This window comes from Mycotypha africana (genome assembly GCF_025528875.1).
Source record: "Mycotypha africana strain NRRL 2978 chromosome Unknown BDF20scaffold_2, whole genome shotgun sequence".
NCBI lineage: Eukaryota > Fungi > Mucoromycota > Mucoromycetes > Mucorales > Mycotyphaceae > Mycotypha > Mycotypha africana.
This window is the reverse complement of record NW_026515726.1, coordinates 25,795-51,279: the sequence shown is the minus strand read 5'-3', so window position 1 is coordinate 51,279 and position 25,485 is coordinate 25,795. Positions and strand designations below refer to the sequence as shown.

The window sequence follows — 25,485 nt, the reverse complement described above, 5'->3', positions numbered from 1 at the left end:
AAAAGTCTAGGGAAACTTTTTATTGTTAAATTAAGATTAAGGGTCTCCTACTTCTTCGAAGGTGGATTAAGCGTTAATTTGATAATCTTGCGAGGTTTGGAAGAACTGTCATTACTATTGTTGTTATTGCCATTTTCACTATTGTTATCGAGGTCAGCAAGTTTACGTTTCGTATCAGATTGATGTGGTCCACTCAATAATGCTGAGGTTGGCGTCGACGAGGAGGAAACTAAAATAGAGGCAAGAGCGTCTAATGATGAAGGCTCAGGTTTGTAAGTAGATGGTGGGGAATAAACAGCACTTTGGTTAGTGTTGTTATTGTAAGGTCTATCTTTATGTTGGGAAAAGTAAGGCGTTGTTGGTGATTGTACATTATTGTGACCTAGGGTATCATGAGCAGAGCTCGATAAGGAGGAGGATGATGGTGACGCTATATGCTTTCTATAGGCGTGTTTCCTTTGCAAATGGGGTTTATTCTGAGAGTTGTTGGAATCAGCAAGAGAACTGTTTGGCTTGCTGCTCTGATCATTTTGATTGAATGCTGCCCGTAACCGTTTATTACTCTGACTATTATTGTCGATAGTACTCTTGAAAGAATCGTCCGGTAAATCATTGGTAGAGGTGGGGGTGTGTTTATTGCTCGGTGGTGGAGAGTTATTTAATATAAACGTGATGGTAGGTGCTGTGCTATTGGTTGTAATTTGATCGTACAAGGGCGAAATTGAACGCTTTCGTTTAAAGAGTGCTTTTTTCACAACAACAGGACCGCGTTGTTGTGGCATGGTCGTTTGTATTAGCTCAATTTTTGTTCGCAAAAAGTCTAATTCTTCTGAAAGCAGAACTTCAAGTCCAATTAATGTTCTTAAATAGTATTTCATTTGTGGCAGGTCGTCAATGCCCAATTGACTTTTCGATCTGCAAAATGCTTGAATCGTCTTCCTGTATGAATCCATACATGAATAAATAGAATAAATAGCAGTATAATTCTTGGGTAGAAATTTGAGTGATTCTCCGGCTTTCATGAGGGCTATAACTTCGTGTAAATTAGGTCGACGCGATATGTATGTTACGTTTGGTTCTGATGTCGGATTACAAATAGGGCAGATATAAGAGTTTTTCGAATGTACCACACTTTGAGGTATTTTAAGACAGGCGCTATGATACCATTCATGACAAGAATCACATTCAATCATTAATCCTTCCTCGTGTCTGCGACAAATACAATAAATGCCAGTAGATTGTTTGCTGCTTGAAACGATAGCTCGCACATTGTTGGCTGTTTCATTTATGACTGTGTCGAGGGATTTTTGTCTGCCCTTCATGAACGTTTTTCTAACTTGTTCTTCCCATGCGATGCACCCGTCATAAGCTGCTTGAAGTTCAGCAAACTTTTCTGAATAGATGCTGCTTTGCTTACTTAAGGGGATCAAATGTGAAATTACTGAAACGGCTGGGCGATCAATGACAGAATCTTTTGAGTATGCTTCATCTAACACTTTTTCCACTTCACGGATAGTTTCGTTGGATCGCGCAAAATTCTTCTCTAATCGATCAATTACATTAGATTCGAATTCGATGGAGAAATCGGTATGTCGGCCAATATTTAGTAAAACTGATTCTATACTATCATAATCGATTTGTATTCGACCTTTACAGAGGTCATTAATATATTGGAGTTGCTTGTTTCCGAAATCTTCTACAATAATCAATCTGTGCAAAGTTGTTCCTGATGTACTTTCAATGCCAAGGTTTTCTGCTTCTCTGATGAGTTTACGGTAGTTGCTGAGATTAAAGGGATTCTTGAGAACTGCCTGGGCTTCCTCTTCCCATGCTGTAGAATTAATACGGTATACCAATCGATTAAATTTGTCAGAGTCAGCCTTCAATTTTAGGCCTTCTTTATAAAGTTGATTTAAGTGAACATCATCCAGAGGTGTTGTTGTTAAAAGTTCTTCCGTTAATTGACTTTCTAAATTTTCAAGTTTGGCGAGATAATCTTTCAACTTATCGAGATGTGGTAAAGGCGCCACGTCGATTGTAGCGGCATAATTAACAAGTTCTATAAGTCTATCTATTCTTCGCGTTTGACCTGTATTTGATGAAGGGAAATATTTGGATGAGGAACCACTTGAGTGTAATATTTTTTTGGTCTCTGTATCCCACGATTCTAGTGTATCAATATAATCTTTGAGAGTTTGTAATTCTTCTGCTTTTGATGATTCTGAAGCACGTAAAGTTTCACCTTCTTTACGAATTGCTTTTAATTTTTCTAGTTGCGGAGAAGCTTGGTCAGTCATGTATTGCTTGAGTTTCTGAGACCAACTTTCAATGCTGGAGCGTTGGTCAGTTGTTACATTGAACATATCTGTGTCTATTGTATATAATGTCTTTGAAGAATTATCACAAGAGCACAGCTGAAAAATGAATGTGTATCAGATGTATTGAACGGTATCTAACAAGATCATATTGCTAATTATACTTACTTCAAAAATATGATCGACACAACTGACTCTATCAGTGCATCTGCAGCCGACATATGACGTGAAAGTATAACAATTACAGTAGCAGCATTGAACATCTTCAGGATTGTCTAACTGCACTACAGATACAGATAAAGCTGCTTTCTTTCGTATTTCCTCTTCATCGAGTTTTTGGCGCTTAATTATATCAGTCACTGCAGAGCTAAGCCATTCCAATTTCTGAAAAGCTTTCGCTTCATCATACGAACCAGACGACCTTAAAGACTTCAAAACTTCCTCAGCGACAGTGAGAACCAATTGGTCATGGTTGAAACATGGTTGTTTACGAAATTCTTTATAGCGTTGAACACATTCGAAGCCGTATTTAAGCCAGTCAGGAGGAGCAAAGTTGACAGCTTCACAAAAATTAAACTATTAGAAAACAGAAGACAAACATTTTGTTAATTTAGAAGATGTAAACAGTATGGTTTTTTTGTCTTACCCCGTGGTTAAAGCCAGAATGGTACGCTTTAGGAAAAGTGATAACGAATTGGCCAGGACGTTGATCAATAGCATACACCGGAACATTTTCTTTCACAAGACGAGCAGGGCTTAGCATCGTAGTTAAATGGAATAGTAAATCAGGCTGTTGCTCGAACAATTCAGGTACGGCCCTCTTCATGGCTTCTTCAAATGCTTCACTGTGAGAGCCAGGAATAACATACCATGTTTTGGTTTCACCACAATGCATATAGTTGATCGAATAAGTATAATGGTCTTCGTTATGCCAACAAAAGGCGGAAAAACACATGCCGACATAGAGCCAAGGGTTCATCATGCCGCTGATATCGCTCTTCACGTGAGAAAAGAGTGACTGAGGAGCAACAGGAAGAACGTTCAGGTTCCAAGGGTCGTCCACACCAAGTTGTTGGTACCCACTCAGTGAATCCTCTACAGAAATGAAGCCGCTGCCATGCTGAGTACTATGCAAATCAGCGCCGTATTCGACTTCGCATGTTTCGTGTGAGTCCTCTACTAATTGCCAAAATTTTTCTTCTACAACTTGTTCGGGTACTGTGAAAGTTCGATCGGCGGTGACTTTATTGTTTTGCGATGCTTTTGAGCCTTTTGCTGTAGGAATTTCGGACTGTAAAGATTTGTTAGAGGAAGCCAGAGTTGGCGAAGTTGTAACTAAGTTGCTGTTCTCTTCATTTTGTTTATAGTATGCAGGGAACCACTTTTCTTTGAAATCATTGCAGAATGTTTGGAATTCAGCAAGCGTATATTCACTACCATCCTCGAAACCAAAGTCTTTGCCAACAGAAGTAACGCACTGCGTACAATACCATTGATCAGACTGAGGTACCGAGTCAAGGGGAGGATTTAAACAATGCAAATGGAAAGCACGATCGCAACCATCACAAAGAAGAAGTTTGCCTTCTTTTTCGAAACAAACCGCACAAGCATCGCTATCGACATTGTCTCCAAAAGCTTTTAAAGAAAAATAAAGAGGAATACGCTTGGTCCTGTGTGATTGAAAAAGTAACAATTTTTTCTTTTCTTTACCTCCATTAGCGGGGCTATCAGTCTTATGTTTAGTAAGCCAGACTTCAAAAGGTAAAACGAAATTGTTGTAAGCATTTTTGAGAGCATTCGACATGGAAGTACATTGTTTACGATTAAAGCCTAACACACGACCAATTTCGGCCCATTTCTTCAAGCGAGTAACTTCTTGCACGCCACCACGTTTTGTTACTTCATTTCTAAGCTTGTAAAGGTCAATGGGCCTCTTATCAAGGTGTGGTAATTTCACAAGAGCAGATGGTTTACCAAGCGAGATTTGATAATTGACTATCTGCTCATGATAATTAGCAGAAACTCTTGTTTCGCCTTCCAGACTGTTCAGCCGTTGTAAGCGAGTCTTGAAACGAAAATTCTACAAAAAGACAACGGCAAAAGAGCGATAAATTTGTTACACGTCTTTCATACAAGGAGGTATTTAGCAAATACTTCAATATAAATATGCGCAACACATACATTTGTGTCTAAAACGAAAGGGGGATCATAAACAGCTGGTGGAATAATCTTACAGCCACCATAAGGCTCAGCTTCGTTTCTAATTTTCTCGATAAAAGCATATGGGTCTTTCCATTCCTCTACAGTTGGATAATATTTCGGTACTTCTTGAATACCGAATAGTCTAGAGCCTGAACGATTGGGGAAGGTGGATTCATCAACACTCCATTTAACAGAATTATAATCAAATCGAGGAGCATTGATTGATTCTACATTTATTTCCTTCTTTTCTTCATTGATTTGGTCTTTTGTTCGTTTGACCATGTCTTCTCTTTTGTAAGGAACTTAAGAAGCTTGTTGTTATTAGTTGGATAGACTGAAAGAAGCCGACAAAGTTGTTGATACTTTAGCTAGAATAATTGATAGTATGGAGAGGAAGGAATGAAAAGCAGGCAAGTAATTATCCAACATTGCGTTCTTTTTTGTGGAATTTTCTGCGGGGAGGAATTTTATTTTCTTCGGAGATTTCAATATGCTTATAGCACAATCCATTGTTGTTGCCACAACCAACAAAACAAAGCTAATACAGATCTTCTAAACTGATAAAATATGACTAAATGGGGTTCAAAAGAGCTTACTATTATGGTATATACTTGAGTTAAGTGCAACAGATTATTATCATGCCTTTATGACATTGCACGAATTCAATAGTGGCATTCAGTATAAAGAAATTCCTTATATTTTCAGTATTCATAATCGTAGTTCTTGATGCAGTAACGTAAGTTTTTACGACATGGTATCAAGTAAGTATAGCAAATAGCTCTGACGAGTTGCATAAGAGCTTGAAATAAGCCCACTGTTGAGTTATGACAGGCATTTCGCCTCGAAGCATTCTAGTTCAGTTCGACCAAGTGAAATGTCATCTAGCATTACTTATTCATATATACTATATGTGTTAGAAAGCAACGGTTCGAGAACTGCTTCAAAATCTATGCATATGAATAAAGTTCCGCTTGGTTGTGCAAGATCAGAAAACAAAACCACGCGTCTCTACTACTCTGGGTTGAGTACAAGTTACAGAAATTTGGAAACTATAGAAGGCCTAGGAAATTGTTGATTAAATGTCGATATTGAAATAGCAAGCATATATTTCCATGCTCTAAAATTAGCAACTATCTGTCCTTCTTCCTTGTTAAGCAAGAGTAAGCATTTATTACCACCGGTGTATAACCGACTTTACGCTTCCATCGCATTGCCGGATCTGCTCTAGTAGGCCTGTTTGTAATAATACCAACCGATTTGCCTAACTGATGCTCCAACCTTAGTAGAGCAAAACGATAAGTAAGCTAAAGATGAGGCTACACCTTACATCGCTCCGGCGCTACGTGTTCATCGCTCTGCATGTTTCATTACTGCAGGATGGATATTATCTTTAAAGAACACCACTTTAGGTTTCATCCTGACACTCCCACATGATGAACAAGCGGGTATAGCAAAGTGATTATAAGAGCCTAACAGGTAATTCAACATCATTATCAGGATCGATTTAAGATTTCCGATAAGAAATTAGCATCGCCATGGTTTTTATGTTGACAAATTCCAATGTAGTGCAATCCATCCATTCAACCTTGTACAGTGTACCATGAAGTTCTGAGTTTCACATAAAGTATACCTGCTATGTGTATAATAAGCTACTTTTTGCGTTATGATGCGTTGTCTTAAAGATGTTAATGCACGTTGGTCTTTATACTTGTCATCCAAGAAAGACACGAATGAGGGGCTTGTGTGAAATGCAAAGCATTCAGTGCGCACGACAATTTTTGCCAACCTAGGCAGCTTTGATATCAGTAATATTAACAATATTTATGGGGAACCATCAACTTTTGGTACAAAATGGGTCAATGCTTAAGGTTTGTTACGTAAAATAAGTTTGGTTGCTATAGCGCATTCCCATTTCATGCATAAATTTTGTGTAAAGATTCCAAGTTAGCCTGACTGATTTGCAATTACGTTCGAGCAAGCTTTTATTACAATTATTCAAATCTTTTTAAAACCCAATTAACATGAGATACTAAAACTTATTTCAATTGCCAGGGGCAGGATTTAATGTCGAAGAGTTATCTAAAAATTTCCCCTTGGGCTCAAGGGTAAATAAGGAATGTAGGTAACCAGTCAAGAAGTGATTGAGCTAGTGGTTGGAGAAGAGGGAGGCTCTGGCTGATGATGCAGGTAATTGAGTTCAAAGAGAATGCTGCAAACAACCGGTCACCGGCAATACCAGTTTTGGGCTTGAGGGTACGAACGGAAGTAGCTGGTGGAAGACAGCTCAAGATGACGGAATGAGAATCGGATATGGTGGACGGTACATATAATCGACGGTGCAGGTTGGGAGAAGAGACAGCGTATGACTTTGTAAAGAGTGTAGAGAGGTGTCAGGGGCAGTAAATTTGGTGGCCATCGGACACAACGGTTGCTGGAGACATTAATAACCATTGGAATTCATTCATAGAGAAAGTTGGGGAGGCAGCGAGAAATCAATTTGCTATTGATGCGATCAGATTGTTGATTGTGGAGAGCGCTAGTTCGGAAATCAGTAGTACAGCGTCTAAGTGCTCGAGAGTCAGGTGTTTCGCAAGACAGAGAGATGTGCGTCTTTCAGATGGGTGAACGAGCAAGCTTTTTGGTGAACAAGACTTGCAATTGTTTTGCCTTTGCGATCGAAGTATTGGCAATAGAGATTCTTGCTAACCATGGAAAGTTTCAATCATCAAAAAAAATAAAATATTGGGCGTTCAGAAACACCTTAGCACATTTGTTCATGGATGGTTGATCCAAACATACATCTGAACGACTGTATATCTGAAATAAAAAGTACCACAAGTCTTGAGTATAAACTTCCAATAAATATCATCATAATTTTTGTTATATGACAAAAAAGGGTCGTCTTCACTAACATCATGCCTAAAATCAGTGCTGTGGTTCTTCTGAGTTGCCATCCTCGTAACATGCTTACGCATGCTTGAAGCACCACACTTATGCTTGGCTCCATGAAACCTGATTCGTCCCCGGCCCTTGACTACTACAGGAATATCTACACCAAGGCTTATAAAGCTTGCACTCGAAATACTCCGCGTTTTCTCTGTACTATTGCTGGAGCTCCGTCATTCATAGAATAGAATAAAAAGGATTGTTATCAGTAACGAGTATAAAAGTTATTGAAAAGAAAAAAACAAAACAAATTAACGTACCATGTCCATCTGAGACAAAAAGCTATGTTTTTTTCTTTACCACTGCATTGAGTTAAGTTGCCATCCTTAAACAACGCAAACTCCAGAAGCATGACTCCACGCATTTCTTTCGTCCCCGGCCCTTGACTACTCAAAATGAATCTGCATCAAGGCTCATACTGGCGGTGTAAAGAAAAAAGAAAAAATTCTAGTGAAAACAAGTGCTGTGGTTCTTCTGAGTTGCCATCCTCGTAACATGCTTACGCATGCTTGAAGCACCACACTTATGCTTGGCTCCATGAAACCTGATTCGTCCCCGGCCCTTGACTACTACAGGAATATCTACACCAAGGCTTATAAAGCTTGCACTCGAAATACTCCGCGTTTTCTCTGTACTATTGCTGGAGCTCCGTCATTCATAGAATAGAATAAAAAGGATTGTTATCAGTAACGAGTATAAAAGTTATTGAAAAGAAAAAAACAAAAACAAATTAACGTACCATGTCCATCTGAGACAAAAAGCTATGTTTTTTTCTTTACCACTGCATTGAGTTAAGTTGCCATCCTTAAACAACGCAAACTCCAGAAGCATGACTCCACGCATTTCTTTCGTCCCTGGCCCTTGACTACTCAAAATGAATCTACATCAAGGCTCATACTGGCGGTGTAAAGAAAGAATAACTAGTGAAAACAAAGGGGGTTCAAAATTTTGTTGTTATCTAAGCACATTTTCAGACATACGTCACTCAAAGGGATTTGGTGTTTGCACTACTTTTATATGCATTTGAAAGGGAGAGTCTGGCCCACGCAGTCGCCTATAATTGGATGAGCAGAATATCTTAATCTATGCATTAATCCTCTAGTGAAAACATAACCTTAATATCCCTAATTCTTTGAGGAAAATTGCTTGAGTTGCTTATAAAGAGCTATATAATGTAGTCAAAGTTGCTTGGTTTTTAAAAGTATCAGTGTTAAAAAAGGTGATTAAGACCCAGTATAACATATGGGGTGCCCGAAAGATTTCTGCCTGCGCAATATTATGTAACTACCTAAATGCCTATATCACAAAAGCCTGGGCTGAATAGTTGTTATTATATTAAGGTAAATACTCTTCGTTGCATTGAAGGAGGCAAGAGACTTGGTAAACGTTTGTCAGTTGCATGTTTTCATTTCTCTTGCGACTTATTACAAGTAAAATATTAATGTAACTTTTTGTTTCATCAGTCAATGACATCCAGCTACTTTCTTAATAAATTCAATGAAGGCCTTCAATCAGATCGTTTTATTCGGCGTAGGTGGTTGATAAATGTCATGTGAGTGTTTGTATGCATGTGAGTAGGTACAAGTAAACAGTAGTGCATGGTTTTACGTCTTTCTTCTTTATCTTTAACCATAATGTTAACACTGTTGAAAAAACCATGTCTGAACGGCCTTCCTGGAACTACCGTTTTAACGGATGAAATCAGAAAAGAGCTGAATATTAATGAAAAATTATTAAAACTTGATGCTAAGCAGTGGAGCGAAACAAAAGCATTGGTGGATGATTATTTCGAAAATCATCAATTAGACTTCCAAAGCATTGGGAAGAACGTGCTTAGAAGTATTCTTGAAGTATTGCTGACCATAAGCAATTACAAATATATTGAAGGAAACAGGCACTTAATCGCACAACCACTGCAGGAATATTCTTACAAAGTTTACAAGTATTTGAGACAAACACACCTGCAAGAAGAATTTGAAAGATTCTTCAAGTTGAAAGAAGTAGAAGCCAGGAAAAACCTACAAGAGCTCTACGCAGAAAAAGAAGGAGAAGTTGTCGAGCACGCTTTGGAGAGGAGGACGCTTGTCCGAATTGGCAAGCGCACAGAACGAGTAATATACGCTCATACCTGCCTCTTTCTATATAACTAGCATTGATTCTATTTCTCTCAAATCAATAGGAAATTGATGCAGAAAAAGAAAACATTGCACCAGTGAGTAGAATAGTAAATACCAAAATATATCAATAACTAACATGAATTTTTAAGTGCAATATAAATATTGTAAAAACCTCTAAGTCATTCAAAATTCATCATCCAGAAGCTTTGATTTCTACTCCCAACACGCCAAGATTGCAGAAGGAGGATTATGAAACTTTAGACCCGACTTTTAACATTAAACTTCGTACGACAATGCAGCAATCTACGACTGACATTGAAGCCATCTATGAGCAAGCCCGCATAGATGAAAAAAACAACGCATCCTTGCAAAAGATTCCTGGAGCTGTAGAACTGCTCAAAGAAACAGTACTCAGCGATGATAAGGCTTTTCTTAACAAGCATCTGTGGGGAAAAGATGATACAAGCCCCTTTATAGATAGTATGAAGTATATAATATCGGACTACTATCAAAATTGTTTGGTTCAAACTCCATACAATTTTGAAGATGAGCGCACCTTTTTTTGTGAAGTTATCATACCGATCCTCAAAACATTTGCTATTCACAACACCAATATGACTTTCAAATGGTGTGAAAAACAGTCGAAAGAGAACAGATCAACATGGCTGCAAAACAGTGATTACAAGCCGAAAAATGTTGAAAGGAGGCTGCTGGATGGATACGGTCTGAGTGAGAACAAAGGTATTGCAGTGCTAATCGAATCATCTGGTTCGGAGTCAAAAGTAGCGCATTCTGTTGAAGACTCCATCAAGCAGATAAAAAGCTCGACAGATTTTCTCTCATATTTAAAAGGTAGATTCAAGTATTCCTTTGCTAAGACGTTCACCAATTTAAATACACCATCATTGTTGTTGATTCGTGACCAGTTGACTTTAACAACCACGTCATTGAATTATAACAAAAAATGGCAAATTATTGATGTGAGAACTGCCACCGTCCCTACAACCAAAGAAGGCAAATACAACTTAGTCAAAGTTTTTGAACTATTAGCCCATTTGAAAGAAATTTGGGATGATCAACAAAAAATTGTATCACAGTTGGAAGCAGAAGCAGTAGGTTTTGGTGGGGCGTTCGAGAAAACAGTTGAAGAGCATTTTCAACACCAGTAATCGTTAATTCTATTTATTGTTAATATGCTTGTAAATGAATATACCCAACCATGTCTACATTTGGACAATATTCTTCATTTATATTTATTTGCCTAAATTTTAGTGGAAGATATATACAATTAGACCTTGATTTACCTGTACAATTGGAATATGCTTTGTACCTTCCAATAAATTGAAATATACCAGTATAAACCCTCATAACTCTTGAGATAAGAGTATAATAAGCCGTAATAGTTTGTTATCATCTTATCTGAGGGGAACCTTGGACAACATGAGGAGATCTTACTGTCTGAGGCTCAATTCCAACTTATTAAATACCAAGGCTCTTTGCGGTATTAGTGAATATTCAGTACAAAAATAATAACTATTGACTGAAATGATCCAGAGGCAACTAACCAGACGATGTACCCTCAAAGAAAGAAAAGGCAAGGAATAAAAAATATGCATCATTTGTACATGCGTATATGTAGGAATAGCCTTTGCTCAAGTTTTACAAGTTCATCTATAATATAATACAGGCCACCGCTGTATTTAATAGCAACTGTGCCAAGTTGAGAACTTACTGGCGTGATGGAAGGTTATAGATGACTCTCTCGATAACCATCTGCAAACAGTGTCTTGTGAGAGTTTACCACTGCTATCAACTCGCCAAAGACGTTCGCTTCAAGTAAAGTAGAGAATGAAACATAGCTTTTACCTTATCACTGCTTCACTGGTACAAGCACTCATACAGAATGACACCATTTGATAAAACAGCAAATAATATCTCTAGTGTCATGTTGCTTCCTTAATACAGAATACTTCTTCTTCACGTTGTAGTCAATAGATAGTAAATGCCTGTTTATATATTCTCTACGAGGAGCAAACCATTAAGGAACCCTTCATTTTTAACGCTATCTGCATCGAAGCCTATAGTTACTATCGGTATCCTGCAGCATAGAGGCTCTTCCTCGTAAAAAGCTATCTACTACAGTTCGCAACACACTGCAGAGTATACTCAAGAAGTACTGTGTCCACAAACTCGTCTGAATAGTATTTTGTAGCAAATAAAACGTGACAGAAGCAAGAAACAAATGCGCGGTAGTCTTCAAATTCTCTACTCTGAAGGAAGTAGAAAATGATATGGTTCCCTCGTCGCTGAACAAGTGAATAGAGTGTTCACGTGCCGCTGGCGATATTTATTAGGAAAACAGAAGAAAAATGCACAAAACCTGCATCCAAATGGCAAAAGAAGATGCCCAAGCTGGTGTTGTAGTTTGCAACGGGGTATTTTTATCGTTGTACTCCACACCGTATAAAACATATTGTTTTTCCAATAATGAAAAGCTTTAGATAAATGCATTTATTTTGTTTTGGTGAAATTAATTGAAAAGCTTGAAGAACGGTCAAGAAAACAAAAGCAGCTTTGGAGTTGAATTCAACATTTGGAATAGCTTAAGGTGGTCATTTCTGATGAATGAGTGCCAATAGAACACCTTGTTTTTGTAAATGATTCACTGTGTATCGATTTTGAATCCCAGAATGAGCCGCCTTTTTTTCGCCTTTTTGTAACATAACCCTAATAGAGCATTCAAACATCTTTTTATCTCTCAACGGTTGAATAGAGGATTAAACTTGCATAAACTGGAGTGAATTTATCAAATTTGATTGTTCGTTTCAACTATTCAGAATAAGTCGGCCTTATTTTAGTTCCATTCTTTACCTTTTTTTTTTCTTCCCGTTCAACTCATTTCACAAACTAGACTTTTTTTTTTTTTTTTTTCCTTTCCCCCACTATTTTCTGGGAATATTCCCTATTTTTACATAACAAAAATCTCGTAGTCATAAATAGAAACAGGTAAAAAAGCTGTTTGTGAGCACAAAGAGTGGGAATACTTCCTTATATACGGATACTCATATTGTTACGTTTAAACATATCCTTTTTCATCAAGTACACTGTATAGTCCACTTTGATAGAATAGAAAACTGAATACCACGCAAAAAGAAAACAGTAGATTAGACAATGTCACAGCAAACGCCAAAGGTATAGGAAAAGGAACCATTTCAAGTAATCTGATTCTGTGAAATTCACCCTTGCCTTTTTAATGACGAAACAGTGTGAAGATGATGCTTGGAAAACAGTTGGTAGTCCCTCGAGACGAGGTAGTGCTATCAATGCAATGTTAGACATGACTCATATGGAACATAATGAGCAACAGAATATGGATCCTTTAAACAGTAGTAGTAATAACGGAATGAGACGGGGCTCATGGATTACAATGTCAGCTACAGGCACGGCAACCACCACACCTACGGCAGATATGAGTAGTAATTGGGGTTCTTTTGGTGGTTTCCAATGGGATGGGTCATCAATTTTGCAACAATCTCAACAGGAGGATATAAGTGTTCCTCCTACTCAACCTATTTCAGATACAAATAATGCCCCTACTTATCAATATAACGATATATTGTCTGTACCTATGCTGCCTAACGTTTCCTTAGAACCTATATATCGCCAACATCGTAGTTTATCTTTTTCAATGGGTCAAGATCCAACTTTCTTTGGGTATGATGATTATTATGATGAGACACAATCACAACAGAACCAACAGCCTCCGCAGCAACCACAACAACCACCGATATCAACAAATCGATACTCCACGAATACCTTCAAGTCTTCTCTAGCCACGACGATGGAAGAGGAGGAAAATGATCCTACTGATTTTGAATTTGATTTATCCTATATTCGTTCCAGATCCAAGTCGTCCGGTGCAGCATTTGGATTGTTATCTTCCGCTCAACATAATCGTTTAGTGAATTTGAGACGTGGCTCTGAACAGCAAGATGATTTATTGATAAATCAACGTCGACGCTCATCTTCCAGATTCTTTAATGGTTTTGGTGATGACGTACCACAGCAACAACCCAGTGATTTGTTACAGCGTCGTTTGTCACAACAGTCTCAATTGTTCCAAGACTACTCTTTTCCTGATATGAGAAGGCAATCACTTACCCTGAACACTCCTGCACCTACCAACATCCAGCAATTAGCTGATCAGCTAGAGAATACGCATTTAAGGAATGAGTTCAACAGTACTGCTAATCCACCACCCTTGACTCCGCCTGCTCAACCAACCTTCTCGGCGCCTCCGCCATTAGCTCCCTATCAACGATCGTTACCATATCAACCGTCTCCAGCACCTTATCAGCAACAGCAACAATCTCAATACAGGCCGGATCTTTATAGTCAGCATTTACAACAGCCCCCCTTCTTTGGTAATAAAGCAAATCTGCCCCTTCATCAACTACCCATGCTCCATCCTCAGCAACAGCAGCAGCAACAGCAGAATCTTTTTCATAGCAACCCTATTGCCGGAGACTATTTTGATTCAGACACTAAGGGAATGCAAGACCTTGGTAAAGGGACATCCATCCATAAACTGGGCCCTCGAACGACACTTTACATGGTCGAGTTCAAAGGTGGACGTACTGATTTCTTTTACGTTCCAGATCAGCAACAGCCACAGCAACCACAATCTTCTACTATGACGAATAACCGCCCTCATAAGCAGCCGTTTCAACCCCAAATTGGCGATTTGGTCATTGTTGAAGGCGATCGGGGTAAAGATCTTGGAAAAGTAGCCTATACTACTTTAAGCATAGATCAAGTTATTCAATTAGAACAAAAGAAACAAGCTCAATTACAACAATTAGATGTAGATAATAATAATAACAGCAGCAACAATAATAACCAACAACAACAACAGCAACAAAAGCGTGATATCCATATCAAAAGAATATTTAGAATAGCTACGCCTGATGAAGTTAATTTGTTATTAGTGAAGGGACAAGATGAACACAAGGCTTTGGTTGTTTGTCAACAAAAGACCAAACAGCGCAAATTACCTATGGAAGTCGTTGATGCAGAGTACCAATGGGACAGAAGAAAGTTGACGTTTTACTTTGAGGCTGAAAATCGCATTGATTTTAGAGAGTTGGTCAGAGAATTATTCAAGATATACAAAACACGTATATGGATGTGAGTGAATAGTCATAGTGGCAATAACGGAAAGCAATATTTTTTTCTGATCAAATGTAAAAATTCTATAGGTGTGTTGTGACAAGCCCCATCACTGTAGATGATATACATGCATTAAGCAACAACGACACTACTGTTTTAGACGATATTAGCAGCAACAGTAACGATAATAATAGAAACAAAGACCAGCAACAAGCAATAGAAGCCCAAAACTCAAAGAAGAACGGTACGAAAGATAACACTGCTTCCTCTGTTCATACAGAAGAAAATGATGCACAATGAAGAAACCAACATAAAATACAGCTCCCTTCATTCCTATTGCCCTGTTTCCAATATCGGTTAATCGCAATATTACTCTTCTTTTTCAATTCCTTTTTTTTTTTTTGCATATCCCTGTTACCAAATATCGAACATCCCGCTTCCAGCTTTTTTACAATAAAGTTAAGACATTTTTAAAAACTAAGCCGTCCATTTATCTTTTGATGATAGAAGCCTCATTTTGCTCTTCGAATGAAATGCACAATTCTCTTTAGGCAGACATTTATACATAAGATAAAGGTTACAATTTATTACCGAAAAAATCCCTTCTCATCATTTTTTTCTTATGCCATGTATTTCAGCAAGTTGCTTTAAATCCTAGAAACCAACAGAAAGATAAACAAGCATCAAAAAAAGCTGAAAGCTTCTCTATCTGCCTCCTTATCCCCACCAACCAACGGTTGAATGAAAGACTCCTCAAAACTATGAAAAACTCACAGTAGCGCGTCCTCTTTCAAACATGTGTTGAATGATGTGGGCCTCTAAATCATAGAATGGATATAACTGCAATATCATCTTCAATATATAAGCAAAGAAAAAAAAGGAAGGGATAAACAGATAGAGATATAAATACATACTAACACCAGTTCATGAATAGTTGAGTTAAGTAGAGCCAAATTTCCGAGGCGATCAGCTCCCAACAAGAGCAAGACCAGAGAGCCTTCAAGGAAAAAAAAAGGACTATAAAAAATGATAAACATATTAATACTACAGTTCAAAAACAAATGAAATTGAAGAGGGCTTCTTTCCAATTTATATTACGGAACATCAGGATGCGATAAGCTTTTATCGTCATTAGACTCAGTAGCAGAACTGACGAATATTTTACTTTGGTTTCATCATTTCCGTATAAAAAGGAAGAGACCTCTCTTGTTTGAGAGAGCAGAGATACTTTACCTTTAACTTCAACTATTATGAAGCATAACACACGTCGAAAAAGCACGCTACCTCCGTCTGACCAGCACAACCTCTTTCTTTTTCATTGCAAAGTTCAAGCATCTAATAAAATTGAAAAAAAAGATTAATATGATACGCGTTTGAGAGATCGATATCAATATGAATAAAAAGAATCAGATGGTGGTGCATGTGTAAATCCAATCTTTCATTGATTTTCAGATTTAGAAGGATATAGTTCGTCATCTTCCTTTTATTCAAGATGAACAAAAAAGAAAAAAAAGGTTGCGGTGAACTTACATTTCAACGACAATTTTGATGGTAACAGAGACAATTGAAGAAGAACGAGCGAACCTGTCAAGGCAGAAAGAGAGGCATTACTTGGTACACGTACAGAAAGCAAACTATTTGAAGTTAAGATATGTAAGTAACGATTCTTTAAGCGTTCAGCCATAAGAAGAAAAGAAAGAGACAGTTTCGTATGAAATGCTCAGATACGAGGAATTCCATTTTAATCAAGTTTCAATCGTCATGAACCCTTCCGAAGTATCAAATACTGATGTTCTCTTCTCTGCAATTCCCTGTCACTTTCCTTCCCATTCTATGTTCTCCAAAATTGATATGCCAGTGATACTAACCTTCTTTATTCATTATAGCATAGAGAAAAAGAAGAAAAACAACAAAAGATTTTTTCTCAAAGGCCTTTTTAACCATGTCAAAGAAAAATTTGAAAAAATTTTTTCACGAGTTGACGGTCACCTTTTCCATCCCCGCATTAGACAGCGAGTGTACAGTTGTTCCAACACCAAAGGGCGGTTGGCAGTCAGGCGTTATACACTACCCAGCCAATCTTATCTGGAATGTGTAGATATTTTGAGTTTCACGATAGCACTTACTCTTAAGGCTTTATCTTTGCTTTCCTACAAGATTCTATGAAGGGGAGTCAAACATTAGAGTAGTAAGCTGTAAATCCTATGAGTTGAAACAGTAGGATCTTTCAGTTTTTCCACTCTTCAAGCAATCCGAGTTAAGCGTTACGAATGAACTCAATATAAATGTAGAGGTCTGAAAAATGATACTGGGATAAATTAAAGTTGCTCATAAGCGCCAGGCATCGATCCACCCCTTATCGTTGTAAGCAACCTTCTGTCTGTTCGGAATACTACTGTGGGTAAGGGTTCCAGACAGGTTCTGAAATACTCAAAGAAGAAGTAACTGCACGTCTTATAGAAGACTATGCTAAAGTTTAGAAAGGCAGACATGATGTTCAAGATTTGCAATGTCTCTCGAACATGCTTTGTATCGACACTGAAAAGTTATTTTAGTTTCTTTCTGAAAATCGGTAGCTTTTCGCCATCAAGCAACAAGTTGCATCCTTACAAAGTATATTATTTCAGGCTGGAAAAATATAAAGCTCTGCTCTAACCCCAAGTTCGTTATAGAGTTTCAAGCGCGTTTGCATCGGTACTTGCCTGAAATTATGAGTTACAACTACTCATAAGCCAAGAAAAGATAAGTAAAAGTAGTTTGACATATCGAATAATTGGCGATTGCCTGGAAACTGCAAAAGTAATCCGTTCCAACTCCTTCGAATCACAAATATCGAAACGTTCGCTCATTCCTCCTACTTTTATGTAACACATGTTCTTATCTGGAAAAGGCCGTCTGAAGCCGTTGATCCATATTGAAAATAAAGTTAAAAAGGACGATACTGAGTAAAAAATAGGTTAAGGGAATCTAACTAGCCCATCTCTCGTGGAGGGAAAGTCATAGCAAAATGTTGGAGATGATTGCTGAGATGCTCAGATATTACACATTATTAAAAAAGCTTAATGACTCTTAGATTGGTTGCCTTAGGTTTCTATATCACTACGAAATAACTAAATCAAAAGATTATATCAATTGCCTTTCAATTCTGCTAACTATATAAATCCGGCTGGAATCAGCGAAATCAATACTCTAAAATGGTCAGTCGATTACAGTACCTTACGGACTATCCGTCAACAGTAGGGTACATTGTCAACTAGCACAGAGAATGCAAAAACTCAATTTTAAGCTATTTGGTGTTGAATATTCACGACAAAAGAGCGTAATAAAAATATATACGTCCTTTGCGGTGAAGAAGTATTTTGATTCTTGTACAATGGATGCTGATAAACTCAACGTGAAAAAAACTGGCTATCTCATGGCAATCTAAGCTAAATGAAGCGAATATTTCCTAAGCAAGCAGTAAATAAAATCTTCAGTAAGAGTACCATTTGAGGAGAAAAAGTGACCTCGAATGATATGGAGAACAGAGTCTGGCGAAAGTTGTATAATGCCTTCCTAGACTACTTTGTTTGATAAATCAACCGGTAAAATCGGTGCCTATTTAACCGAACAAAGAAATCGAAGCAATAACAAGGAGGTCATGATAACCACGGATACGAGAAGATGAACGTTTGAAAAGATCTGCGAAAGAATAACACTTTTTTTGAAGAAAGAAAAAATGAAATCAAAGGAAGAAACCCTCAATTCATATAGACTATTTACATATGTCCATGCCAGGTTTATAATTTTCTACCTGTTTGCTATTCATGGAACCTTGAAAGATTGTAAAATTAGTGGCTCCGTTATTATTGTTTGTTCTTTAAGTGGAAGTCTAAACCGTATCTAATAGGAGAAAAATTAGTTATATTTGTACATTTGTGAATATGTCTGCAAATATGGGTGTATTCCAAGAAAAATTCGGAGACGGGGAGCGGCAGAGTTTAATAACAATAATAATAGTCTACTTGTCCAAGGTTTGTACATTCTGCAATAAGGAGTATATCGAAAAGACTAAAACGACTTGTATATAAACGCAAATATTTTTCTATTCAACCCTTCTTAAACCCTTTCTGCATTAAGCACATTCATACATACTTCAACTATAATGAAAAGAGAATTATTGTCTTCCAATGCATCATTTGATAGTGAATCAACCAAGTACATCGACTCTGAAGAGAAACAACCAGAGAGTATAATTTCTTCGGCAACAGGAACCACAGCGACACCAACTTTATTTGCAACATCAATGCCAAAATTTGATACTGGCACAGACGCAGATTCGGGATTTTCCTATGTTCCTCTAGAGAATAGTCGTCATGTTCATCCTCCATCCACACTTGATAATGTTAGCCAATTTGATAATGAAAAATTCTTCTTAGATGATAACAGATTGTCATCATTGACTAAGGACGAAGAAAGTAACAGTGGGATCATAAACGCTGAAGATGAAAAAAAACTAGTTCGCAAGCTGGATCTACATATTATGCCTTTATTCTGCTTATTCTATTTTTCTGATTACTTGGATAGAGCCAATATCGGTAATGCAACGTAAGATTCAGATTCAAGGCTATTTTTTGCATTTGCAAAACTTTTTAATATTTCCAGTTAACATTATTTGGTTGTTGTAACCTATAAATGAACATATCAGCTTGGCTGGTTTACAAGCAGATCTAGGGGTTAGTAGCCGGTGCGGTTTTTCCTTTTTTATTGTTCTTGCTCAGTTTACATGTAAAACTGATCTCACCTGTCCCTTTACAACACGTATAATAGATGACAGCGACTCAACTTAGCGCAGCTATTTCAGCTTTTTTTATAACTTATGTAAAGTTTAGAATTTGCACAAAAAATACACAATACCTTTCCGACTAAACGAGCATTGGCCGTAGATTCTGTTCGAAATACCTTCAAATTGCATACTAAAGAAAACAAGCGCGAGATATTGGCTGTCATTTATTATGCTCGTTTGGGGCATTTCGACTGTGCTTACAGCATTCTGCACCAACTTTACTGGACTCATGATTGCAAGATTAATTTTAGGGTAGAAAAGACCAATTGTGTGATAAGTACGAGCTCAAGTAAAAGTTAAATTTACCCAATTGTTTCTCCTCAAAAAAACGTGAAATAATAGAGCGGCAGAAGCTGGATATATACCTGGCATTATGTACATTCTCTCCAAGGTTTACAAACCCAAAGAATTCAGTTTTCGTGTCGGCATCTTGCTTACCATGGCTACTCTTTCTGGTCTGTGTTCCGGTCCTCTCACTTACGCTACGTCTTACCTGGATGGTAAAAATGGACTTCATGGTTGGCAATATCTTTTCATTGTAGAAGGTGTCCCTACTGTTGTACTCGCTATTGTCTCCTTTTTCTATTTGTTTGACGACTTGCAGAATGTCAAATGGTTGACCTTGGAGCAAAAGGATTTACAATCGCAACGTATAGCGCTGCACCAGAATGCGGACACTGGCAGAAAGCCCATCACCATAGAGACTTTCAAAACTGTCTTTTTGGATTGGAAAACATGGGCATTTTCATTTGTATTTTTGTTCAATCATATCAATGTCATGAGTATTACTGTCTTTGCGCCTATTCTCATTGGTAGTAAGTAGTAATTCACGGGTGGAGGTGTAGGAACGATCAATTGTATTCACAGTAGCGTTTTTTTTTTTGTACATGATAGGTTTTGGTTTTACTTCCACAACGGCTCAATTGTTGACAGCTCCGCCTTTCGGTGTTGCTACATTAAGTGTTCTTTTAGGTGGGTATTTGGCAAGTCGCTTCAATTTCCGGTCTCCTCTGCTGGCAGCTGGTTCCATTATCATTGCTATGGGTTATTCGAGTCTGTTAATTTTCACAAACAAGTGGGGTAAGTTATTGTTTGAGCGTTCTGTCTCCGTATGCTCCGGCGTGTATCTTTTGATTTTTAATGTTAACAACAATGTATGATGATCGTTGATTGTAGCCTTATATACTACTCTGTTCCTAATTCCTATCGGAATGGGTTTGCAAGGTATGTTTTATTTATACTACATTTTTGACGATGGGACAGAATTGTAATGTTGGGTATGCTTAAAGTTAATTGCGTAATTTCTTACAGCTGCTGCCGCTATTGGATGGTCAGCCATCAATTATCCAGACTTGACAGTCAGGGCTGTTGCTGTGGCTGCAGTTCTTATGATAGGTAATATGGGGAGTATTGTTGCCGCGTATCTTTTTCGGCAAGATGATGCACCAAAATATGGTAAAGTACTGGCACTTCCTTAGTATTGTCCTTGTTTTTGTTATGATCTTTCTATGTTCTTACATGACCCACGTTCAATTATCTCAACTACTTAGCTTTTGGGATGATCTTTAACTTGGTTACTTCACTTGTGTCCGCTTCTTTATCTGGCTTAACAGGCTATATATTATACAAAGAAAATTGTAGGAGAGATAGTGATCCCACTGAGAAGGTATGTCTTTGTTGTTGCATAGCTTAAAGAAACCTTAGTTTCCTTCTATTTTTTTAACTGACATTTGTGGTAATGATATCTTCACTGCTCTTATATAGGACACATTCAGATTCTTCTACTAACTTAATCTAAATATGATATAATCAAACTTGCAACATGTATACATATTTCTTTCTCAGAAGCGTAGATTTCTTATTTTTAGTCACCTTAGCAAAAATAAAACCACCATTATGCACTTTTTTTTTATGATCGCATCAAAAATTTTTGTATGTTTTCTTACTACTGCCTTTTTTTTTTCTGTTTATTGTTAACGCACCATGGCTTCTCAGTCAAATAAGATTGTCAAAAAATACAAAGGAACGAAAGGCAGAAAGCATCAGACAAAGCTGGGTCGTCACGTAGTTAGAAAGAAGGATGATGATCTTGAAGATATAGAGTTACTTGTTATGGATAAACTGAAATCGCTAATGATCAATCACAACTACAACGATGCAAAAGTGCTGTTTCTTGAGCTCCTGAGAACTGCGAGATTTGCCATTCCTAATACTTGGAAGGTAGAGATAGTAGAAGATCGATTTGTTGGAAATACTTCTACATGATGAAACTCTTTCTAATAACTAATCTATTGGTGTCAATTTTGTAGTTAGGTGCTGAAATACTTGCTAAAACTTCACCTGAACGGTTAACAGAATATTTGAAAGCTGTTCATATTAATGCTCCACCTTCTTTGGTATGTAGTGCATTCTTGATTTTGAAACGAAATATGCATTGGCCTATATACTTAATCGTTTGGCTTCTATGTGCTTTCAATTGTACGCTGAACTTTTTTAGCAATTTAAAATTTTCAATGTATATATTGATCGGTTGATGGCTGAAGAGGATTGGACGACAGCTATAGATGAAATGCAACTGTAAGTAAAGGTTGAGACTGGAATCTCTGAATATCGTGAAACCGATCAATAAGAATTGTTAAACTAAAACCTCATGTTTTTTCCACTATAGGGTGTATACAAGGCCATTATACAATAAACCCGTAGTTTGGCGCAAGCTGGCTATATCTTCATTTCGGCAATGGTCAGTGATACATCAACAGAAAGTGGACAGAGACACACTTAAGGATGAAGCTTCTGAGGATGATGAGTCTATGGATGAGGACAGTAAACAAGATTTAGAGTATGAAAGACTAACGAAAGCGACAGCGCATCGGTTAGAGATAGCAAACCAGGCATTTAGAACAGACGTCGAAATTCTAGACATGTATCTGAAGGTAGTTTTTTTTTTTTTTTTTTGTAAACTCTCAGGAGGGATGAAAAAGAGATCTAAAGGCTGCTTACTTGATTGTTTGAAAAATGTTAAATCAGCTCCTTGATGCAACTGGGGATAGCTGGGGGAAAAAGCATATTATTGTAGAATCTTTAAAATTGTTTGAGGAAGAGGATATTGATCTACGCTTTGTTTCGTAAGAACCTCATTATTGTTATGGATTTTTGTGACGAAGTATGTGGAATCGATTATACCAACTAAAGAAATGCTTTTGTATAGATATATGATGAAAATAAATGAAAATGATCGATACTACAGCAGTAAACCTTACATTTTGTTTTTCAATGAAAAGATACCCACCATGGAAGCCGATGAAAACTTCCAAAAATATGCTCGGTATACCTGCCGTCGATTCGGTAAGTGAATATGAGGAATGATTCTGTACAGTATTGGCTGTTAGACTTATATGCAAATCTTTTGTTTTGACTTGAAGTGACTGCAATGGAAAATTCGAATACGGAAGATCAAGAAAAGTTTGGAAAACGGATCAAGCATTTATTTTCAGTTTTCATCCGTCGATTGGAGCATTATGTATTTGACGTGTGGCTCTTGAAAGAGTTACGGAAATCATTATTTGAATACTTGTTAGAGTAAGTAAATTGAGGAAGAGTATTGTTTTACCTTGTTAGGAAATAAGTGTTTTAACATCTTCTATATCGTTTTTAACAGTGAAGAGACACACGAATTATACGAAGAGAAAAGAGTCTATCATTTACTTCGATTGAACATGGCAAAACTGAAGGCGAAGAAGAAAGTCGTAGCTCAAAAGTTAGCAAGCGAATTAGAGACGTTGATGGAGAATTATGAATTACATTCTGTTCGAAAGGAGCCGTCAATGGACTCCAGCTTGCAACTCTTTGAAAAGATTAAAGACCATCCTATTTTTGGTTAATTGTTTGCATTTTGCTCTTTCTATTTTTATTATAAAGATACCTCCACTTTTATTCATCTTTAAATCTACAACGAAAATCTAAATGAAACGACTTGTAGCCTTCCTGTTCAATCATCTACAAAGTGTTACAATTTGTTTTGTTTTTTGTCCAGTTATAACTGCTGGTAGTGGTGGTGCGCAAATTTCTTGTTCTGTCCATCATTACGTCATGATAGTTTGCTGAAATTTCTACAGAAACACTTCTTTGGCCTCGTTTCAATATTTGTCAAATTTTTCATCTATTTACAACAATAACCATTCTTTTGGTAACTCCCAGCATAATGATATTCAAAATTGTCGATATAAAGAAATAAAATTGTTTACTAACGGCTAAAATATTAAAATCTGTGCCTAATAGGAACAATTTGAATTCTTGTGAAACGTTCTAATGCTACCCATCCAATCAAATGCTCTTATAGGATGGTTAAAATGTCAATGTATCTTTTTATCATACAGAGTAACAAAAATAACCAAATTGCCTATGATTTACATCGTTTCAGTTTGACTTACTGCTAATCAGATTGAAATTCTGCCAAACATCTTAATTACATGTGTTTTTCTTCAGACATTTGGAAAAGGCAGGTTGGTGTGATCCCAACCCCACCTTTTACTATTCTAGTAATCAAGAGGATTTGTTTAGAATGTTTTATCTTTCCCGCATGGATGAGGCTCTTTTTTCCGTCATTTTCCCAGTGCTTGGAAATCTTGGTTTCTGAAGCAAATAAAAGATTGAAGGCAGATTTCCCGTTTATGTGCTTTCGTCGTTGGCTGGGGGTTATTTCAAGTAAAACTAATTACGTGGCGCGTTTTACCCTGTATAATTGACCACTTACTCCATCTTTTGAAAGTTTGCTTACCCCTTAAATCAAAAAGGGATTTCTGCTATCTACCTGCAATTTTTTTGAGTAAAACTTCATTAGCTCTTTTTTCACATAGTTTCTTGTTACTATTTTTGTTATAAATGTCTCAACTATTGACCACTAAGCAAATTTGAGGTCAGATGCCTTTTTGAACTGTCAGCAGCTGTTTTTCGTTTCTGTCAGCTTCTGTTAAAAAAGTACATTGTCATGGATGGACACTAAGAGAATTGCCGACTGCTGTTGGAGCCTTGTATAGGTTAACGACAAGTTGAAGTAAAGAAGTATGTGAAATGCTTTTGTTAAAGGTATTTGGAGTTCTATCTCGTATGATGTTGGCATAAACCGAACAAAGGATTGCGTTCGACCGGAGTGAACTTAGTCAGCTTCCGACGAGTGACTATTGCGCAAAATGCCCCGTGAAATATTCACTGATATTGCAATGAGGCACTCTCGATTCAAAATTGAGAGAAGTGGGGAAGACAATTCATATTTTCAAGAATGGCAAATAGATATTGTAGGTTTTGCGCAATGGATAAAAGATATTCGATCCCTTCAAGCCATCTTTGTTATGACTTAGTCATGACAAATATGGTATCTGCAATTGGGTGGCTATGTGTGCGTACATAATGTAAGTGTGCTCTTAACAAACAAAACAACAGCAACAGCATGCAAGTGAAGTGATGTTGTATGTTGCGCGGCTCAATAAATTTACCAAAAGTTGTTCCCAAAAGAACAAATAAAATTCTAAGGTTTGAGTTACTTTTTTGTGCATTTTGACTAACTTTGGGCATATCTTTGTCGAAATTCTCTTGTCTGATTGGTTGGAAAAACTCTTTGGATTTTTTTTTTCAATGTTTTGAATGAACACGCTGCTAACTGAAGCTCTCTCTTCACTGACTTCAAAAAACTCATTAAAACTTTGAAACATAAAAAACCTTTAGTAAGTGGTTTTTTTTAATGATGCCTGATGAATGGTGATCCTCCTAAAAAAATTTTCGGTCTACATATTCAGATACAGTCGATTATCGTTTCATCATGCTAAAAAGATGCACTTGTAAATATTACTTTCTACTGCTCAACAGTAGATGCAAGAAATCAAAAAAATGACAACATGTTATTCCATAGTTTGCA

The 25,485-nt window shown here is 37.2% G+C and overlaps 8 protein-coding genes across 8 annotated transcripts; 7 read left to right on the top strand and 1 right to left on the bottom strand.

Annotated features, from left to right (window-relative positions):
- Positions 1–47: 47 nt before the first annotated feature.
- Positions 48–4,799, bottom strand: BDF20DRAFT_909885 (uncharacterized protein; the record flags this gene model as incomplete). The annotated part of the gene is made up of 5 exons (XM_053083644.1): positions 48–2,414; positions 2,484–2,891; positions 2,962–3,950; positions 4,026–4,395; positions 4,497–4,799. The coding sequence occupies 5 exons, from the start codon at positions 4,797–4,799 to the stop codon at positions 48–50; spliced, it is 4,437 nt and encodes a 1,478-aa protein (XP_052938612.1).
- Positions 4,800–8,595: 3,796 nt separating this feature from the next.
- On the top strand, positions 8,596–9,792 carry BDF20DRAFT_253308 (uncharacterized protein). The gene is made up of 3 exons (XM_053075006.1): positions 8,596–8,843; positions 8,927–9,574; positions 9,643–9,792. Exons 2-3 carry the CDS (start codon positions 9,062–9,064, stop codon positions 9,709–9,711), a joined length of 582 nt encoding a protein of 193 aa, XP_052938611.1. The 5' UTR covers positions 8,596–8,843; positions 8,927–9,061; the 3' UTR covers positions 9,712–9,792.
- Positions 9,793–10,062: 270 nt separating this feature from the next.
- On the top strand, positions 10,063–10,749 carry BDF20DRAFT_815689 (uncharacterized protein; the record flags this gene model as incomplete). Its single annotated transcript, XM_053077105.1, has 2 exons — positions 10,063–10,374; positions 10,507–10,749. The coding sequence occupies 2 exons, from the start codon at positions 10,063–10,065 to the stop codon at positions 10,747–10,749; spliced, it is 555 nt and encodes a 184-aa protein (XP_052938610.1).
- A 1,744-nt stretch (positions 10,750–12,493) lies between these two features.
- Positions 12,494–15,226, top strand: BDF20DRAFT_849040 (PSP1 C-terminal conserved region-domain-containing protein). Its single transcript, XM_053079888.1, has 3 exons — positions 12,494–12,772; positions 12,846–14,767; positions 14,839–15,226. The coding sequence occupies exons 1-3, from the start codon at positions 12,752–12,754 to the stop codon at positions 15,047–15,049; spliced, it is 2,154 nt and encodes a 717-aa protein (XP_052938609.1). The 5' UTR covers positions 12,494–12,751; the 3' UTR covers positions 15,050–15,226.
- A 1,239-nt stretch (positions 15,227–16,465) lies between these two features.
- Positions 16,466–17,378, top strand: BDF20DRAFT_984747 (uncharacterized protein; the record flags this gene model as incomplete). Its single annotated transcript, XM_053085180.1, has 1 exon — positions 16,466–17,378. One exon carries the CDS (start codon positions 16,466–16,468, stop codon positions 16,913–16,915), a length of 450 nt encoding a protein of 149 aa, XP_052938608.1. The 3' UTR covers positions 16,916–17,378.
- Positions 17,379–19,034: 1,656 nt separating this feature from the next.
- Positions 19,035–21,267, top strand: BDF20DRAFT_813816 (major facilitator superfamily domain-containing protein; the record flags this gene model as incomplete). Its single annotated transcript, XM_053076914.1, has 9 exons — positions 19,035–19,336; positions 19,437–19,464; positions 19,559–19,609; positions 19,675–19,826; positions 19,917–20,389; positions 20,469–20,654; positions 20,751–20,798; positions 20,886–20,969; positions 21,125–21,267. The coding sequence occupies 9 exons, from the start codon at positions 19,035–19,037 to the stop codon at positions 21,265–21,267; spliced, it is 1,467 nt and encodes a 488-aa protein (XP_052938607.1).
- Positions 21,268–21,487: 220 nt separating this feature from the next.
- BDF20DRAFT_252704 (uncharacterized protein) lies at positions 21,488–22,630 on the top strand. Its single transcript, XM_053075005.1, has 5 exons — positions 21,488–21,794; positions 21,884–21,970; positions 22,072–22,151; positions 22,243–22,446; positions 22,542–22,630. The coding sequence occupies exons 1-5, from the start codon at positions 21,558–21,560 to the stop codon at positions 22,561–22,563; spliced, it is 630 nt and encodes a 209-aa protein (XP_052938606.1). The 5' UTR covers positions 21,488–21,557; the 3' UTR covers positions 22,564–22,630.
- On the top strand, positions 22,392–23,508 carry BDF20DRAFT_849022 (uncharacterized protein). Its single transcript, XM_053079887.1, has 5 exons — positions 22,392–22,413; positions 22,542–22,699; positions 22,783–22,919; positions 22,997–23,153; positions 23,233–23,508. The coding sequence occupies exons 2-5, from the start codon at positions 22,590–22,592 to the stop codon at positions 23,453–23,455; spliced, it is 627 nt and encodes a 208-aa protein (XP_052938605.1). The 5' UTR covers positions 22,392–22,413; positions 22,542–22,589; the 3' UTR covers positions 23,456–23,508.
- Positions 23,509–25,485: the final 1,977 nt, after the last annotated feature.

Coding starts and splice junctions, on each gene's coding strand:
- BDF20DRAFT_253308 (XM_053075006.1), top strand. CDS start 9,062: ATGGTTTTACGTCTTTCTTCTTTATCTTTAACCATAATGTTAACACTG. Junction 9,575..9,642: donor TTGGCAAGCGCACAGAACGA/GTAATATACGCT, acceptor TCAAATCAATAG/GAAATTGATGCAGAAAAAGA.
- BDF20DRAFT_849040 (XM_053079888.1), top strand. CDS start 12,752: ATGTCACAGCAAACGCCAAAG. Junction 12,773..12,845: donor TGTCACAGCAAACGCCAAAG/GTATAGGAAAAG, acceptor ATGACGAAACAG/TGTGAAGATGATGCTTGGAA. Junction 14,768..14,838: donor TACAAAACACGTATATGGAT/GTGAGTGAATAG, acceptor AAAATTCTATAG/GTGTGTTGTGACAAGCCCCA.
- BDF20DRAFT_252704 (XM_053075005.1), top strand. CDS start 21,558: ATGGCTTCTCAGTCAAATAAGATTGTCAAAAAATACAAAGGAACGAAA. Junction 21,971..22,071: donor TTAATGCTCCACCTTCTTTG/GTATGTAGTGCA, acceptor GAACTTTTTTAG/CAATTTAAAATTTTCAATGT. Junction 22,152..22,242: donor GCTATAGATGAAATGCAACT/GTAAGTAAAGGT, acceptor TTTCCACTATAG/GGTGTATACAAGGCCATTAT.
- BDF20DRAFT_849022 (XM_053079887.1), top strand. CDS start 22,590: ATGTTAAATCAGCTCCTTGATGCAACTGGGGATAGCTGGGGGAAAAAG. Junction 22,920..22,996: donor GTATACCTGCCGTCGATTCG/GTAAGTGAATAT, acceptor TTTGACTTGAAG/TGACTGCAATGGAAAATTCG. Junction 23,154..23,232: donor TTATTTGAATACTTGTTAGA/GTAAGTAAATTG, acceptor CGTTTTTAACAG/TGAAGAGACACACGAATTAT.